Below are 17,771 nucleotides of genomic sequence, written 5' to 3' on the forward strand. Positions count from 1 at the left end.
CATTAAATTCACGTTTAGAAGCTCGTAACTCAGTGCCAGTGTCAAACTTATGACAAACATGGTGGCCACAGTCCTATACAAAAGATCAAGACCAGGTGGCCAGTCGCCATATTCCTTAGTGCCATGTAGCCAAGGATCAACACATCGCCAGGATGTTGGCTGAGAAAACACACCAATGCGACTTCTCCACAGCAGCAAGGAGATACCCATTGTATCAGATATTGTTGTTCTTGGGTTTTCGGTGTGCAGTATTCAAAACAGACACAAGTATTTGAGAAAAAATCGTGCAAAATTGACGAGCAGCGACAAAGACGTGTTACCACTTCAAAACCAATATGGCGCCCCAAATAACAATTAATATACGTTATCATATGAAGATATTTTACAATAATTTGATATCGTTTGTAATTTATTCACTTAAAATAATTATTTTGTTGATGATTTGAAGACGTTGACAACCTCAGTATGCACGAGTTCTATGACAGTTCAATTTCCACCCTCCGCATAAATGGTTGACACTTCGACGAGAGTTGACCGCTGTCGATGCTACAACATCAAAACATTAGAACAAGAAACTCACACGGTTCTTAAAGTTACGGATCAAATTTAAAGCTAATGATGTTTCTAGAGTAGAAATAAAGATAGGTACAAACCGTACAAAATGGCTTTGTTGGAACGAACCTACATTGAAAGGTCTAAATGTAGCGATCACATGAACATCCGACCGGTCCAACTACCCGTCGACTGCCGTACTGTCAAGATTCGATGTCTAAAACACCAAAGAGCTGCTGTTTAGCCCCTGCTGATGTGTACCAGCCCCCAAAGAGTACTACCACATTTATAGAAAGCTACAAAATATGCGTCTGTTTTTACTCACAATTACTGAATCCTGTCTCAAAACTGTCATCCATATAATTTCCTGACGGGCAGTGTCACTGAGTGTGTGGATACCGGATACGATCATCGTTGCATGGACATACCATAGCTGTGGGTCCATAGCTGTGGTGTTTTCGGACGGGATTCCTGCCTTTTACGGGCTGGTTTTGACTTTTCACGATTTTAACCCCGCCACCACAGCTATGGGAAAATGCGTAGAATAGCGTCCACGTTACGCCCGACAGCACCCTTGTCGCAACTTTGTTCGGCGATATTTCGAAAAGTTTCCATCCAAATTACAAATTGCTAACACTCATCGACAGCTTGGTTATAAGGGACTTACCATGACCAGAAATCCGCACAAAATTCACCAAAATATCGCCCTTTTTCTAAACTTTCCCGACATGACTACCCGGAAACCGTTATTCTCTATGGCGTAACACTTGTGGACGAGGCTCAGTGCAGCACGTCACTACAGTCACGTGAGCGCTGACCTCTCAACTTCTCAGCACAAACTGAGATTATATGGCCGCTCTCCGCGATCTGTGCACGACGAACATCCGCGATGCCGTCAACAGTATGTTTTTTCTGTTTGGCACCCTTTAAGCAAAAGAACAAAGGTTACTACAGGTATTCCTTTAGGAAGACAATTCTGAATGGATGTTCCTTAAAAGATGCAATTTGTCAGCTTTGTAATGTTGACATTTCGAGCGAAGAGAGGGAAACAAGATTTCTATGCGGAGAATGCTACGGGCTGTTCGTCAGGTTGTACAAGGCAAAGAATGAGGTTTCAGTGGTTGAACAAGAATTAGATGCCCGTACTGTGCGAGAAAATATTTCTTTAAAGAGGAAGAGGTGCAGTACAAACACACCTGTGTCCAAACCGAAGAAAGTTTACCAGTCTTTTCCCGGAACACCAACTACACGTATGTCACCCTATCGTAGCACGCCTTTGAAAAGCAAGGCGCCAGTGGAAAATCATGTAAGTGGTGTGTATATTAGTACTTACAATCATGCAAGTCGAACAGATTTTACTATATAGGAGTAACTATATATTTATGACAGCGTTACATCCAGGATGGCATCAACCAAAAAATTATTGGGTGGGGGGGGGGGGGTCGCAAGTTTATGTGTTCTACACACAGTGTACCGAGTGTATGATTAGAACAATTTCATGGGGGCTATTAAACCCTTGACAACTTACATGGAGTGCCAGCATGTCAACAGAATCCCCCATACCCTCTAGAACACTGTTAGGATAATTTTTCACGTTTAAGTACTCGATCAAGTTCAGATGCATACTTACTTAAAAGGTAAATATTGTCATATTGTTTCTTGTGAAATTTCATTTGCAGACACCCGCAAGTTTCTTACAGGAAGCAATTCGCCATTTAAAATTGTACAACTATTGGTCAGCTATGAAGATTCTCCTGGAGAGTGCCAAATTTCAAGGAATATTTCTAAAGCTGATTATATCTGAGGTCAGAAAAGAGATCACCATGTACCTTGAAAAGGGTAAAGTTACCGCCTCGCCTGTGACAGCTGCCAGCATAAAGAAATTTAACTGGGCAAAGTACCTCTATGAAACCAGAGAAAACATGCCACTTATCCATGCTGTGCTAGAAGCTACTCTAACCAATAGACGTAACACTGATAAGGTTGGAATGTGAGTATAAAAATCTAAATCTTATTAAAGTAAAATGGTTGCATGATGTGATCTGTATCAGACAGGGTTTTTTATTGTTTCAGTAACTGTGATTTTACTGGAACTATGTGGATGACATAAAATGTTATACAATGGTGCATTCAGGCATTTCTTTTAAAAAATCCCTTGAGCTTCAAACTGTTTTTGTGCTTATTATCCAAAAAATGTTCCTTCAAAGGTGAAATGGTATAATTAACACTCATGTTTTCTGACAAAATCACACACACTCTTTCAGTGACAATAATGGCAAAGTAGGTGAATTAGTACCAGCTTTGGGCTTCATCATCGGAACAATCCTGAATCTGCGAAAACCACGGAAGTTTCACTTTCTTCAGACTTTGAATGCATTACAAATGTACAGGAATGGTTGCAGTCAAAAGGTAAAAGCATTATCATTTTTTACCATGATACAAACATTTGTTAATGTGTCCTCTGTGATAAAGATATTCTTAAAGCTGCATTGGACATTAGCTGTAACTTTCAGTTATTTTTTCAGTATTTTTGTTCTGTGCATCAACCACAGTTTCTGGTTTTAACCCCTGAAATATGATGAATTACCCAGTGTTTAGCATATTATTAATATTGTATATATATGTATAGTCATCATTGTTATTGCTGAATATTGTATACAAGTCCAGACTACAATTCATTTGTCACAATGGTCGTTTAATATATACAGGTGTTCACAAACAGAGTACTGGGAATGTCAACTGTAGTTGACACACCGAAACAAAATGCTAAAAAAATGGCCAAAAGTTACAGCAAATGTCCCTCCAAGGGAAAGGAGAGACACTTAATTTTGTTTTTGACATTCCCTATAACAGCTCTTCACATGGTTTAATAAAATTGGAATTTGTCTCAAGGCAAGAACAATACGGAATACTGTTGACAGACTACGGAAAGACTTTGACAGGGAAATAATGGGCTGGAAGAAGAATATTCAGGTGCAGAGAATTAAATAATTTTGTTTTAACCATTTTATCATTTTTCAAGTGACAATGTACATTGGCATATTTTCCATTTACTAACTGTAACCACAATGTCTCAAAATGAGTGTATCCTAACTAATATGTTTTCAGTAAGGCTCACAGTCAGTTATAACTACCCGTTGTCAATTACTGTGTTGAAAGTGGTCAATAGTGATCACACTATCACCCAAATAACCTTAATTGCTCAGTCCTCAGGAAAAACACAACTGTATATTTTCAACTTTAGTGTCAAGTCAAGTTCTTCATCTTAAGTGATGGAGACACTGAATTAAAGTTTTCCAAATTCTAAATAAAATAAGCAAGAAAGACTTCAGCCTGGCCAGCAAATTTCAGTGTGTTCTATGGGACTGCATCCCATAATTTTTTGTAGTAACTGTATTATACCATATTCAAAGTCTTTTTGATAATAAAATAATAAAAGTAAGTTGTACAGCTTTCTTACAATACAAATTTTGCACTTAATATTTGTTTTGTATTTGTTTTCATATTTACAGAATGAAGTGCAGAGTACAGTTGAAGACAGAGTTGATACTCCATCTCGTGATGAATATGGAACTCCTTTGCAAGATATTTCTGAGTCTGAATCTGAAACTTACTTATCTGAGACTGATTCAAGTGTGTCCTCTGGTGATGGGCAAATATCGGAAAGTGATTTTGCAGATTTGGGTGTAGCACCATTGAAAGAAATAGGTGAGTGCTGACAAATTTACAGGAAATTAAGTGAGATCTTTCTTGTTATTGTGAATTTGGTCAATGGGTGGAATTGATAATTGTTCAATGTTCCTTTGTTGGGGCAATTTACAACATCAGTCAATCAGAATATTTTACTACCTAAATTTCCCCATGGAGACATGCTGTATTAAACAATAGCAAACGGTCTTTCCTTTGCCTACAAATGTTTATGGGTTAATCTGATGTAAATTTTTCCCTGTTTCTGTCAGCTGAGATGTCAGTCTAAGATCATTTTGTTTAGGTCAATAGCTGATCATAATTGCAAATTATAGCTGAGACACAGTAACAAACATTTTGAGTCATGCAAGGAATAGAGATGGCCTAGCCAGAATAATGTATGAAATGTTAATATTTTACAATAAATGCGCTGTCATCAAAGCCTTTCCTCTAACACCTCATTCTATAGAGCCAGGGTACAGTTTGTGCTGGGACAATGTCCAGAAACTGTCAATAGTTAGACACCAGTCAAGTAAAGAGAAAAATACAATGATGATGTGGGCGTTAGCATTTGCTGTAAAGAACAGAATATCCTTTCGTTGCCTGGATGATGTCAATGTTCAAAGTGCAGAAAGTATGCCTGTGGGTGTTTTCTTGCCAGCCCAGAATGATTGGACCCGACTGAAAATCAGAATGGTAGCAATAGTACAGCGAATTCTTGTGAACAACTTTGATTGTTTTTCTGATACACCAGTAGAGAGGCACATACCACATAAGTACTCTGCAGAATCTAGAGTGAAGAGTGAAGTAGTAAGCTAAAATACAAGGACAAAATTAATTGTTCTTTAAAGCCCCAATAGCTGTGAATTTTGTGCATTCTTTTCATGATTTAATTTTCAAACCAAAGTTGGTTTGTGTAAATGTGCCGACTGAAGGACATGTATAGAGGTATCACTGCTTTCTGATTTGGACCATGCCTACACATTTGAACAAGTTCAATAATAAACAGGTGCTAAACTCGTAAAATGACGCCCCAGAAAGTACAAAAAGTTCATTATTTCCTGCATATACACATCGTGATCATCCAAGAAACAAACATGATGCCATGTACTTGAATGCACCATACCCGATGGCTGACATTTATTGTCACAATCTTTATTAGTCCCCACGGACACCGTCCGGGGGGACTTATAGGTTTGGTCATGTCCGTGCGTGTGTGCGTGCGTCCGTCCGTTCACGCAGATATCTCAGAGATGCAAGGAGCGATTTCATTCAAACTTGGTACAAGGATTACTTCATATGTCATACAAATGCACGTCGATTTGTTTTGTGATACGATCCAATATGGCCGCCAGGCGGCCATTTTATTACGATTTTTTCATGTACAGAGCCATAACTCAGACATGTTTCAACCGATTTTATTCAAAGTTGGTACAAGGACATTGACCAATGTCATAGATATGCATATCAATTTGTTTTGTGATACGATCCAATATGGCTGCCAGGCGGCCATTTTATTACGAGTTTTTCATGTCCGGAACCATAACTCAGACATGTATCAAGCAAATTTATTCAAAGTTGGTACAAGGACATTGACTTATTTATACATGTGTATGTCGATTGGTTTCACGAGATGGTCCAATATGGCCACATGGTAGCAATTTTGTTATGGTTGTTTCATGTCGAGAGCCATAACTCTGGCAAGTCTCAACTGATCTTATTCAAAGTTGGTACATGTACATTGACTTACGTCATACATATACATGTTGATTTTTTAAACAGTAAGATCAAATATCGCTGCATGGCAGTGATTTTGTTACAATTTTCAGATGTACAGAGCCATAACTCAGACATATTTCCACCAGTATCATTCAAAGTTGGTACAAGGACATTGACCTATTTCATACATATGCTCGTCAATTTGTTTCACGTCATGTAGCAGCAACATGTCAATTATTGAAGTTTCGTAAGTAGGCTGATATGTCAAGAAATACGTACTGCATCAAATTCATGAAACTTTATACAGATGTTAACTGATGTTAAGGTCACATTGCTTTAACATTGAAAAAGACATTATCAGTGTCATTTTAATTAATTTGTAATTGCATAAGTAATGAACTTTCCTAATTAGGGTGATATAGCCACAAATTAATACAATGTCAAATGTGACGAAACTTGATACAGATGTTGATCTCATAGTGTTGTAAATACTGCATCAAATGAAATATGGTACCAGTGATAATCTGTAAAGTGTTAAAATTGTATGCAAAAATGTTTTGCAACATCCTGTTGATTAATTCCTAGTTGACTCATTTTATGAACTTTAGGATGGTGGCCTACATTGGTTTTATGTTTTCATCACCATGGAACTAATTCTTGGCCATTGAGCGCCATCTGTATCAAAGTATTTTTATCACAGACCTAATTAATGAAAGGGACTCTATCCTCTCTGAGGACATGTAATCAAAGTACCCATTAACAAGTGGGGACTGTGTCATCAACGATGACTTGTTTTCCCTGTCACATGATTAGTTTCTGAAAATGGCAGGAAATCTACAATAATATTAAAACTTTCGAATTTACATGCCACTTTCGATACTTATGACAGTGTTATACACATTTTCAGTCTTATGGGTCTCATTCAAAGAAAATTCTTGGAAAACTGAAGATATTTTGAGATTTTTAATTAAAATTGACAGCTATTGTGGCTTTAAACTTATAGAAACTATCGTCTTGATGTACCCAATTTATATTTAATGCTTGGTTATTTATATACTTATGCCGTCAGCCGATACATGCACATGTTTTGATTGCATTAGTGTGGACAGCATGCCTTAAGTCAATAAATAACACTTCACACACACACACACACACAGGCTGACTTTTTGATTTTAGCATTTAGTAAATAAAAAACACTTAGGAAACATTATGATAGAGAAAATTGTCTAAAAAGTTTATAAATTGTAAGGAGATTCCTTTTTTAATAATACTGACTTTCCTTGGAAGAGTCTTATACCTGCTATCCTTACAGTTTTGTGTACATGACATTTTTTAGTCCATATGTAAACTTGTTAGCACTATATTACCTTTTATTGAGTAATTTACTTCAAATGTAGATGCACGCTATATATGTATAATGAATGATATTGACAGATAAAAGTGATTGTCGAATTTAAGAATTTTAACTTGTTTAATGTTGAAAAAATATGCATGTTTTTATTTGTTATGCCATTTATGGTAATCTTAAGTTACAATGTTTATTTCATTAATTTTCATATAAGTAAAGATTAGCATATAGAAGTACCCGGTATATTCTGGAAACAGCCTTGGGCTTGTATATATTGCAATGTTAAAAAGTCAGTTCAAATCCTTCCTACAGGTAAACCTTGGAGTGTTGAAAGAAAACCCCTCATCAACCAAAGGAGTGATAGCCATAATGCAACATCTGGGCAGATATGTACCTTCAAAAGATGGTAAGCCAGTTTACAGTGTGATTTGCCATGGAGACCAGCTATCAATTGAACGGATGGTGGATGCAAAATTTGCAATGGCTAGCAGTAGAGATCACATTAACCGCCTGAAGGGACTAGAGCCGAGGCCTCAGGAATTTCATAAGAGATGTATCACAATGCAGGTTAGTGAGCGATCTTTTGTACTCCTGATTAACTCTCTGAGTGCCAGACTCTTCCTGCATGCTAACCAAAAACCAACCAATCAACCAAGTTATTTCTATCTTGTATTCATATTTTCAGGATACAATGAATAAGCTGTTTAGTGGTCAGTCAGCCAGTGACCGCGGATCATTATTTAATATTAAAGTAAAATTTGGTCACAGAGCAGTGAAAAAGAAAGTTATGGATGATGTCAACCATACAGTTGACTTCATGAACTTCTTCACAGAGGGGTACACCTGTCTGCTGGCAATGAAACTGAGAAATCTTGAAAGTTTAAGCAGTGTACCATCTGATTTTGGACAACAACATCCTGAGGAGTACTTGAAGAGGCTTTCTGAAGAAATGGTTGCATTTATATGGCCAGAGATTGATGACGTACCCCTGATTGACAGTGAACTAGTCCATTGTCTTGATGAATACAGTGTGGAACAGCAAGAATACTGTATATGTGGAGAAGGTAAATGCATGGATACAGACTCACATGTATCAATCTTACATTTACATTTCATTTCTAGTTGGAGGACATCATCTGTACCTGTTGTCTAGTTTTTCTACAGTGCAAGTAATTATAGTCTAGTACAGTGTCTTCTTGAACTCCAACAGAATTAAAAAGCGCAGTGTTCAAATATGCTTTGTAACCTTAGCCTCTACATTTGACTATGTTTGATTGGGCTGCATTTTTATTATCTTAAACACATTTAGACTTTGCTTGCTGTTTTCATTTTTGTGGAATGGTCATGATAAATACATGTACCTTGGAAAAGTTTTTGGTAAAATGATCAAGGTGGGCTATGGATGCCAGATATTTTGCAATTTATAAAGCCCATCAAATAAACTGGCTTAGCCCCTTTCTTGATGATAATGTGGTACATCCATGGAAACTATTTTTGAAAAAAAAATGAATTTTAAATGTAATTTGTTGATTGATAATGTCATATTGAACTTTTTACAGACCCAAATGGTGCTGCTGGTACTATGATAGAATGCTCTGCACTTTCACAGTGTAGAAGTGGTAGATGGTACCATGTTGACTGTATTGGACTAGATATTGATGGAATATCTGATGATGACTGGTTTTGTAGTCCCGAGTGTGAGAAGTCATCCATATTCTGTTTTTGTAAAACCCAAAAGGATGATGAAGAGTGGATTGGTTGCAGCAGAAAATTCTGGTGTCCAAATGGAGAATGGTTTCATCAGAGTTGTGTTGGTGTTACAGAATGTCCAGGTGAGGTTTATGATGTTTAGTAGATTGAAATTTTTTGTCTATGAAATTTACAGTTTATAAATGATAAAAATGAAGCCCAGTATCAATTTATGTCAGCAAGTCCACAAAGTTTTACTTACAAATATGTGTTTTGTTTTCAGAAGGAGATTGGTTCTGTTCTGAAGAATGTGAGTTAGCTGGATCTCCCACACATGCAGAAGAAGAAGCAGATTACATTTGTCAGTACACATGCCATGTTCTGTGGAGAGGATTGTTCCATATGGCAGAGAGGGATGCAGAGAGAGAGAATGATGGTCCTGCAATGCTTTCTCACTGGAAGATTTCCATGTTGGACTTTTACATGAACAACCACTTCAAGTACTTGATAGCTGGCCATAGACTCATAGCATGTAAGTAATGTCAATAACAGGTCTTGTGATAAGAATTCCTTTTAGGGAGGTGTCTTTCTGTTATGATGTGTGGTGCACCAATCATCACTAATTAATCTTCGTTTTTCCTTTCTTTCATGATAAAAATGAATTTATTGATAACCTACCCGGTATATGACATGTCCAAATTTGCCATAATTCAAAAGTAAATGAAATGAAAGTGAGGCATTATTACTGTGAATTAATTACAGGTATCAATGGCTACCTTCCTGCAAGGCAAGCAGAAGAAATGCTATGGAATGCTACAGCTAACTTGAAAGGTGGCGCTGGCAAGAACATCCCCCTTGATCTGCTAAATGAATTTCTCAATAATGACTTTAAGCGTATGTTTCCATCATCTTCTATATGCAGTACATCTAGTTCAAGCAGCCCTTAGACTTTGTTAGTCCTCCTGCATACTTGAAGTAAAATAGGAACAGTTATATGCATTATGGAAAGGAAGAGAAAGTGAGGAGGTCACTTGAATTTCTCAAATACTTGTTTTTGTGTTATTACATTTTAAATTAAAATTAGCGGCTAAGACAACTCAACTTTCACACTGCTAGTGTTAATTTACTTGTCTAGTATTTCATAATTTCTATGAATGAAATTTTTTCCCTTTTCAGAGAATTTGAAACACTCTCAAGGCAGATATACAGATTCTCAAGTCAGCAGATGTAGCCAGTTGGTTGGTAGACTTTCAGCAGACATAGAACATGTGTACATGACACAGGTGATGGATGAATACATTTCAAAGTCAAAAACTACACGTGCCGATCACAGAAAAGACGTTGGTAGATTTGTTAGAGAGTATAAGAAAGATAAATTATTCAATACAATACCAGGTAGATGTCATTCAGGGTTTGACCAGTTTCAAAATAGAATATATGTAAAAAACTCACAGAATTTAATATTGCGATTAAAAAAGCACAGTAGAACTATGGATGTCATGAGAGGAATTCATCCAAATGATTAAAAGTTACCCAGTTTGGGTACAATCAATTGAAAACTTACCGATTGTTGTAGATCTTTTTTTTATAACATTAAAGGGACATAAGCTGTAACTTGTGGCAAGTTTTTCAGTATTCTGCTTCTGTATATGAACTACGTGTCTGACCCTGATCCGTTTGTCATGCTGAAATTTTGAGTATTCTTTTGTCAACACAGCTTGTATGTGTGTAGTGATCATTGTTTATTGTTTACAAATGAATTCTAGTCTGGACTTGAATACAATTTTCAACAATAACAATGGAGATTATACTCGTATAGGTTGTGTTGATATGCTAAATACTTGGCATTGAATAACAGTTTAGGGATTCAGTGCAGAAAGTGTAGGGAAACCACAAAACAAAAGTTCTGAAAAAAAAGCCAAAAGATACAGCTTATGGAGCTTTAAAGGGACAAAGTCGGCCATTTTTCATGGATTTTCTTTGATACGAGATACCACTTATATTGTCTGACATGTTAAAGATGCTGAATGAAGGGTGACCATGCATATATTTGACCCCGGTTTTAGACATGATACATGAAACCATCGCGAAAATGAATTAATGGTCATGACCATTAATTCATTTTCGCGATGGTTTCATGTTTCGTGTCTAAAACCAGGTCGAATATATGCATGGTCACCCATTCATTCAGTATCTTTCAACATGTCAAACAATATTAGTATCTTGCATCAAACAAAATTCATGAAAAATGGCCGACTTTGTCCCTTTAATAGAGAAACAATGCTTCACCCTGAATAAAAATAATTAAAACTGTTAATTTTCATCTTTTATTGTCTCCTGCATGGGCACTGTAATCTACAAAGTGTACAACACAAACATTTCTGGCACACACAGTTTTCACAAGTTAAACCACATTGATCTCTTGCCCTCAGTCGATCTATTATACTTTTGTCCATACCTTGTATGCAGAGATATTTTAGGACATACACCCTCATACATTCTATGTTGTTCTTCCTCAGTTGATGGCAAAGGACTTTCATATCACGGTTTGCATGATGAAGACTGCGAGGCAAGGCATACATGTGGGCCTCTGCTCGGCTACCATCCCTACCCGCACGTCCTACCTCTTGCCAGTATTCTAATATGCTATTGCTACATCCCCAGTGAACAACTACACTTACATCTTTGATGTTGACCCCCATCCCAAATGCAATAGTACATATTACACACCTCAATGTCCCATCTATAGAAAAAAGTGAGAGAACTCTGTCCTGGTCACTTTTGTCCAATGCCGCATGATACACATCGACAGTTCTGTTGTCAACAAGGTGGTCCTTTCCTGAGTATGCAGCACTTCCAAGACTTTCCATAACACTGGCAAACACCCTACCGCACTGTGTGATTGTTCTGTGTATGATTATAAAAATACAAAGGTAAGTTCTATTGCTATGTAAAAGTACTATTTGCAGAATTAAGTTACATTGAAAAGAAACTTTCCAAAAACAGGGGAAGATGATATGAAGTATACATACCGTACATAAATAATTGCTTTGCGCGCTTTCATTCCATCTCTGTTCAGTTCAGCTAAGTACCACTTTAAATCTTCCTCAATCTGTGATGTCTTCATCTCAAAGAATAGACTGATGTTTGATCTGGGATAAAAAGGGTGACAGTAACATTCAACAGGTGCAACTTTTCAAGTCATTTGTAACCTTGTGGTTAAAAGGTTAAAAAGTTACACATTAATTTCCTGTGACATTTGGCTACTTTTTCAGTATTTCTGTTTTTTGTCAACTGCAGTTTCTATGTTGAATCCATGAATCATACATGATGAAATATCCAGTATAGTTTATCAGGACAATATGTTTTTAGCCACAATTGTTTCTTTTGAGAATTACATTGGAGGTGACACTGTATTTGTGCTTCAACAATAAAACTGATTAAAACATGTACAGAGTGTGCTGACAAAGCAAAAGGATTGGCCATTTTAGTATCCCCACTCTCATCTTACCTGTCTGGCACTTTAGCAATTGTTGTCACATCTTCATCTTTTAGGTATAGTTGTCTTAATATTTTTCCTTTCATTTCATTTGTGCAAGTTGCAGTCAAAATTAGAAAGGGGCAGTTGAAATGACATCGTAGTTCACCGAGCATTTTGTAGGTTGGTCTGAATGATTCACCCCTATGATAGAAAAAGTATAATTGTTTCTTCTTAATACTAGGAACAGCATACGTATGCGAGGGGGTGGGGGAACAAAATATTTATTGCATTGACAGTGAGAAGTATGATTTGTAACAACAAAATTGAGTACATCCAGTGTCATTCATTGCAGTAAATGACATAAACTATTTTTCTGGGAAGATTTTGATATGTAGCTGCACCATATTGTTTAATTACAGAGTGATAGCAAAAATGTCATCAACTTTTTCATAGGTGTTGCTATTACTTTTTTTTGCAGTATGGATACAAGGAATATATCATAATGTTGCAAATATATGCACTATTGAACATAATTCTATGGCTTTTTAAATGCCATAGAATTATGTTCATTTTATAAATTTTAAAACAAGTAGTACCTACCACAGCTCTAAAACATGACACTCATCTATGGCAATGACACAAACACCATTTGAATACTGTGCAGACTGAAGTAAAGTATTGTGCCATGTATCGACATTGAGTAAAACCTCAGGAGACATGAACAGTAGTGTATATTTGCCGTTTTCAATTCCTGAAATAGCAAATGAAAAGTTGTAATTAATCAAATATTAATTAAGATGCAACGGCAGTACCACTACTCACTGCTACTGCCGTGGCATCTTTAACATCCGTGCGCTATTGCTATTCAGTCCATTGTTTCAATTCTTTCCATCATTTTGTTTTCTCAACATATATATATATATATATATATATATATATATATATATTAGATTTAGATTTATATATTTATTTTTGCTTTATTTTTTTTTTATTCAACGTTTTTATATCAGCTTGTTTATTTATTAATTTTTGTTTACTTGTTTGTTTGCTAGTTTGTTTGACTCAATGGCTCCCCTGTGACAGTAGGAATGTCTACAGGAATTTCACTGGTATAAACCTGTTCATACAATTATGCAGCCTGATCAAGCCATATTACCAAACATGAAAAGTATGAAAAGCTAACAATTTTCTAAATTTACATTTCATTGTTCTTACCTTTAATTGTCTCTTCATCCATTTCATTTCGCTTTGTTATGCAGCAGGATGGTATACCTTGAGCATTGCATGAGTTGGCTTGATCAAACATCAAACTTCTTAGTGGCGAAATGATAATAGCAAAATTGGACTTGGTTTGAAATATTTCATTTCGTAAAAGCGGTGGCAAGATATAACATATGCTCTTGCCGTATCCAGTTGGTAGGACAGCAAAACAGTTCTTCTTGTCCAGAATACACTCAATTATCTGAGTCTGTTCCACCTTGAGATCATAACTAATTCCGTATTTGAGCCTTATTTTTTGGAGTGTTGTTTTCCATGAGGAAAGCTCGTCTTGTCTTGCATGTGACATGATATTTGTCCGTTTTCTTTAAATATGTACTCGGCCACAACTTGAAGTTTGTTTGAGCAGCAAACGGTACTATGGAGAAAAAGTTATGCCCACCTTTTCACTTATAAGATTTACAAACGCAAAAAAAATGACACGTGAATATATCATTTTCAAGGGCTTAGTTTAATTTCTTTTAATTTTTTACAGTAAAAGCGAGACAAAATAATTTATTTGGTGTTCACTTCAGAATTTGATTACAGTTATGTGAGACTGGCAATGTCTCAACATAGAGCCCAAAACAAAAGAGACGAACGGTGCGAGGTGGCCATCGACGTCACAATCTCAGTTTGTGTTGAGAAGTTGAGAGGTCACCGCTCACGTGACTGTAGTGACGTGCTGCACTGAGCCTCGTCCACAAGTGTTACGCCATAGAGAATAACGGTTTCCGGGTAGTCATGTCGGGAAGTTTAGAAAAAGGGCGATATTTTGGTGATTTTGTTCGGATTTCTGGTCATGGTAAGTCCCTAATAACCAGGCTGTCGATGAGTTTTAGCAATTTGTAATTTGGATGGAAACTTTTCGAAATATCGCCGAACAAAGTTGCGACAAGGGTGCTGTCGGGCGTAACGTGGACGCTATTCTACGCATTTTCCCATAGCTGTGGTGGCGGGGTTAAAATCATGAAAAGTCAAACCAGCCCGTAAAAGGCAGGAATCCCGTCTGAAAACACCACAGCTATGGACCCACAGCTAGACATACCACAGATGATCGTTGACACTCGCTGGAAAAACGACGGCTGGGACTATTATTTTGTTTGCTTTTACAGAGTGTAATGGGCTCAGGTACAGAGATATCGACTGATTACAGATATTGGAAGGTAAATTGCCTGTAGGGCAGTGACGGGCAGCAGTATGACCCTTTGATCGAACACTTGCAACACTGCCCGCGATCGCAGACCAGTTGTGAGATCGACAGAAATTTTAGTTGTTGGGATTTTTTCAACAAATACGGGCTACCAAAAGTTTACCTCTGAATGCAGTTGTAATTAGCAACCTCTACTACATTACATTGATACAGAAAATGTGCTCATACGCCGACGAGTTATTCCGTATTGTGCAAGATTTGTGCATTTCGAGTGGCTCGCCGATGAAGCTATGAATGAGCACCCACGAGTGAGTGAGTAATACACGATAGCTCATTATGCATGACCTCATTATGTCTAGCCTCTAAACCAATAGGCGCAGATTTGAGATGTCATGTGATACTATTCATGAGCATTTGTTTACAACATATGCGATTTCCCGCCACGTCGTTAGCCTGTGTTTTCTTGATTATCTACGCCTATTTTACCTTATTAACGCGTAGCTGATGAGTCATACTTCGACGGCAATAATAATCAGCTAAGCTGCATTCAAGAAAGTGGTAAGGGATTGGCTAGTACCGCGCTTTGCGCCCTTAGGACTGGGATTTGACATGTGTCAATCAATGGTTTTCACTGCAAGTTACTCGAAATCGTGTCAATCAGAGCAATTACCGACGAGGGGGCAAGCCCCTGATGAGTAATATGAAGCTGTATGTTGCCAGGAGTAAACCATTGCCGATTGGAGAGGTTTGCATTAGTCTGATGGTACCTGAGGTGGGAACATAATCGGCTTAAAAATTTTAGGGTTTTTCATTGTTTCGCTCAAAAGTTAACTGTGCTGAGAACACATTTTAATGAACCACAGAAACGATTAATCATTTTTAAACAATTAGTAATACCTAAAGGCCTTATTTTTCATACTAAATTGTCTACATGATTTTTAGACCAAAAATTACAAAGTTTCAAAGAGAGGTCCTGTCAACCCCATAGAAAATGTACCCTCCATTTCTTCGTGCAGTGAGGTCACCAGCCGAGCGGGCGGGACTTTAGCACCCGTTTACCGTACTGTGGAAGCTATGCCAAAAGTGACACTTGCAGCCTTTTTCAAGCAGCGTCGTGCTCAACAGCAGGATTATGCCACAAAATTGACAAAATTTTTATATTTTGCCCTATATTCACACACGTGAATTCGCTCCATTTCTGCCAACGATCGCGTGTCTAGTGACCCAGATGACTTTATTTTACGTTTACATTGACAATGGGGTACGTTTAATCGGCATAGTTTGGCGATTGTCTCTTTAGACCAAAAATTACAAGTTTTGAAAGTTGAGTTCGTTCAAAATCGAGTAATTTTAGCTACCCAATTGAAAATTGATAAAATTATATTTTAAAATATGTATATTGCCAAAACATTTGTCGACAATATTCTTCAGACGTATAGCCGACACTTACCATCTCAAAACAGTGAAAATATACCTTAGTTTATGAGAAAACCGCGTCTTTAAATTGGCGATATTGCTTGCTTTTGTTTACTTTCAATGACGCCACTGAAAGACGCCATTCTTGCCTATATTACCCGTCATGCAATGGTACCGGAAAAGCCCGGTCATCGTGCAGACTGATAATATAATATAGATTATACCGTCAGGAAGTAAACTTAAATTGTAATGAACGAGAAAGGAGATTCATTCTATTTGAGATACGATATCAGAAACTTTTAGTTGTTACACGGTTGTACGACCAGTGTTATAAATAAAGTCATAAACTTCAATCCTACTGGCGTGTTCGTCTTCAATTGCCCAAGTTTTACGGTCTTGTTGTACCACCTACGTCTGGCGAGGACTAATCTACGTACATGACAACTGTTCTCAGGAGGAAGGTTGGAGCAATTTTCCAGGCATATTCAACAGTCAGGCAAAAGACTAAGAATTAGTAAATTCAGATTTTTACAGCCAATGGTACTCTTTCATCAAGATGGACCAATGAACTCTGCCTTGACCTTGATAAAACTTTTTTTGCCAAGCGATTGTTGCCAAGGATTACATGTGTCCCGAGATTTCCAAAAGTATGCGTTTGCCGTATATTTAGTGGTTTAATATTTGTGTTCACCATAAGTATGCCGTTGTACACCGACAAGCTTTATTTTGAAAGAAGTTCCACAGTCTATAAATGTTGGTCACGTGAACATATTTATGCAGAGATTCTGCACAAAATGCACAAAAAAATTATACATAACATGTACCATTCAATACTAAGCAAAATATCTTCAGTACAACATATTGTTAAAGTATACCCCGCGGAAAAAACGCATGACATTAATCTAGCTCATTTCGCAGTTGTGATTTACACGTAAACACTTGTACAATGACATAAAAGAAAGCAAAGACTCAAGCATCAATCAAGATTCAGAAATTACATACTAAACGATGAACAGAAATGGGTTGAACATTAACTTTAAGTACACCATGGTTACAGTCAACTGTAAGATTGTAAACGCTTTAATGCTCCACATAACCGATCACTCATGGATACTAAATAGATGCACATGCACATTCAAACATCTATTTGTGAATGAGCATACATATTAAGAAAAAGATTCATACACACACGCACACGCACACTCATACACATACATACATACATACATACATACATACATACATACATACATACATACATACATACATACATACATGCATGCATGCATGCATACATACATACATACATACATACATACATACATACATACATACATACATACATACATACATACATACATGCATACATACATACCTATATGCATGCATGCATGCATGCATGTATACATACATACATCCATACATACATACATCCATACATCCATACATACATGCATACCTATATGCAT

General features: G+C 36.9%; 1 protein-coding gene across 2 annotated transcripts; it reads left to right on the forward strand.

Moving 5' to 3' along the window:
* The first annotated feature begins 1,430 nt into the window (after positions 1–1,430).
* Positions 1,431–10,610, forward strand: LOC139124807 (uncharacterized). Of its 2 annotated transcripts, XM_070690919.1 has the most exons (11): positions 1,431–1,858; positions 2,232–2,542; positions 2,817–2,961; positions 3,406–3,525; positions 4,065–4,260; positions 7,619–7,873; positions 7,992–8,370; positions 8,866–9,138; positions 9,279–9,527; positions 9,758–9,889; positions 10,172–10,610. In XM_070690919.1, exons 6-11 carry the CDS (start codon positions 7,676–7,678, stop codon positions 10,519–10,521), a joined length of 1,581 nt encoding a protein of 526 aa, XP_070547020.1. In that variant the 5' UTR covers positions 1,431–1,858; positions 2,232–2,542; positions 2,817–2,961; positions 3,406–3,525; positions 4,065–4,260; positions 7,619–7,675; the 3' UTR covers positions 10,522–10,610. The 2 variants fall into 2 exon arrangements, with proteins under 2 accessions (XP_070547020.1, XP_070547019.1); XM_070690918.1 differs by lacking the exons at positions 1,431–1,858; positions 2,232–2,542; positions 2,817–2,961; positions 3,406–3,525; positions 4,065–4,260 and having other exon boundaries at positions 7,570–7,873.
* The last annotated feature ends 7,161 nt before the right edge of the window (positions 10,611–17,771 follow it).

Source organism: Ptychodera flava, assembly GCF_041260155.1.
Source record: "Ptychodera flava strain L36383 chromosome 23 unlocalized genomic scaffold, AS_Pfla_20210202 Scaffold_24__1_contigs__length_23054250_pilon, whole genome shotgun sequence".
NCBI lineage: Eukaryota > Metazoa > Hemichordata > Enteropneusta > Ptychoderidae > Ptychodera > Ptychodera flava.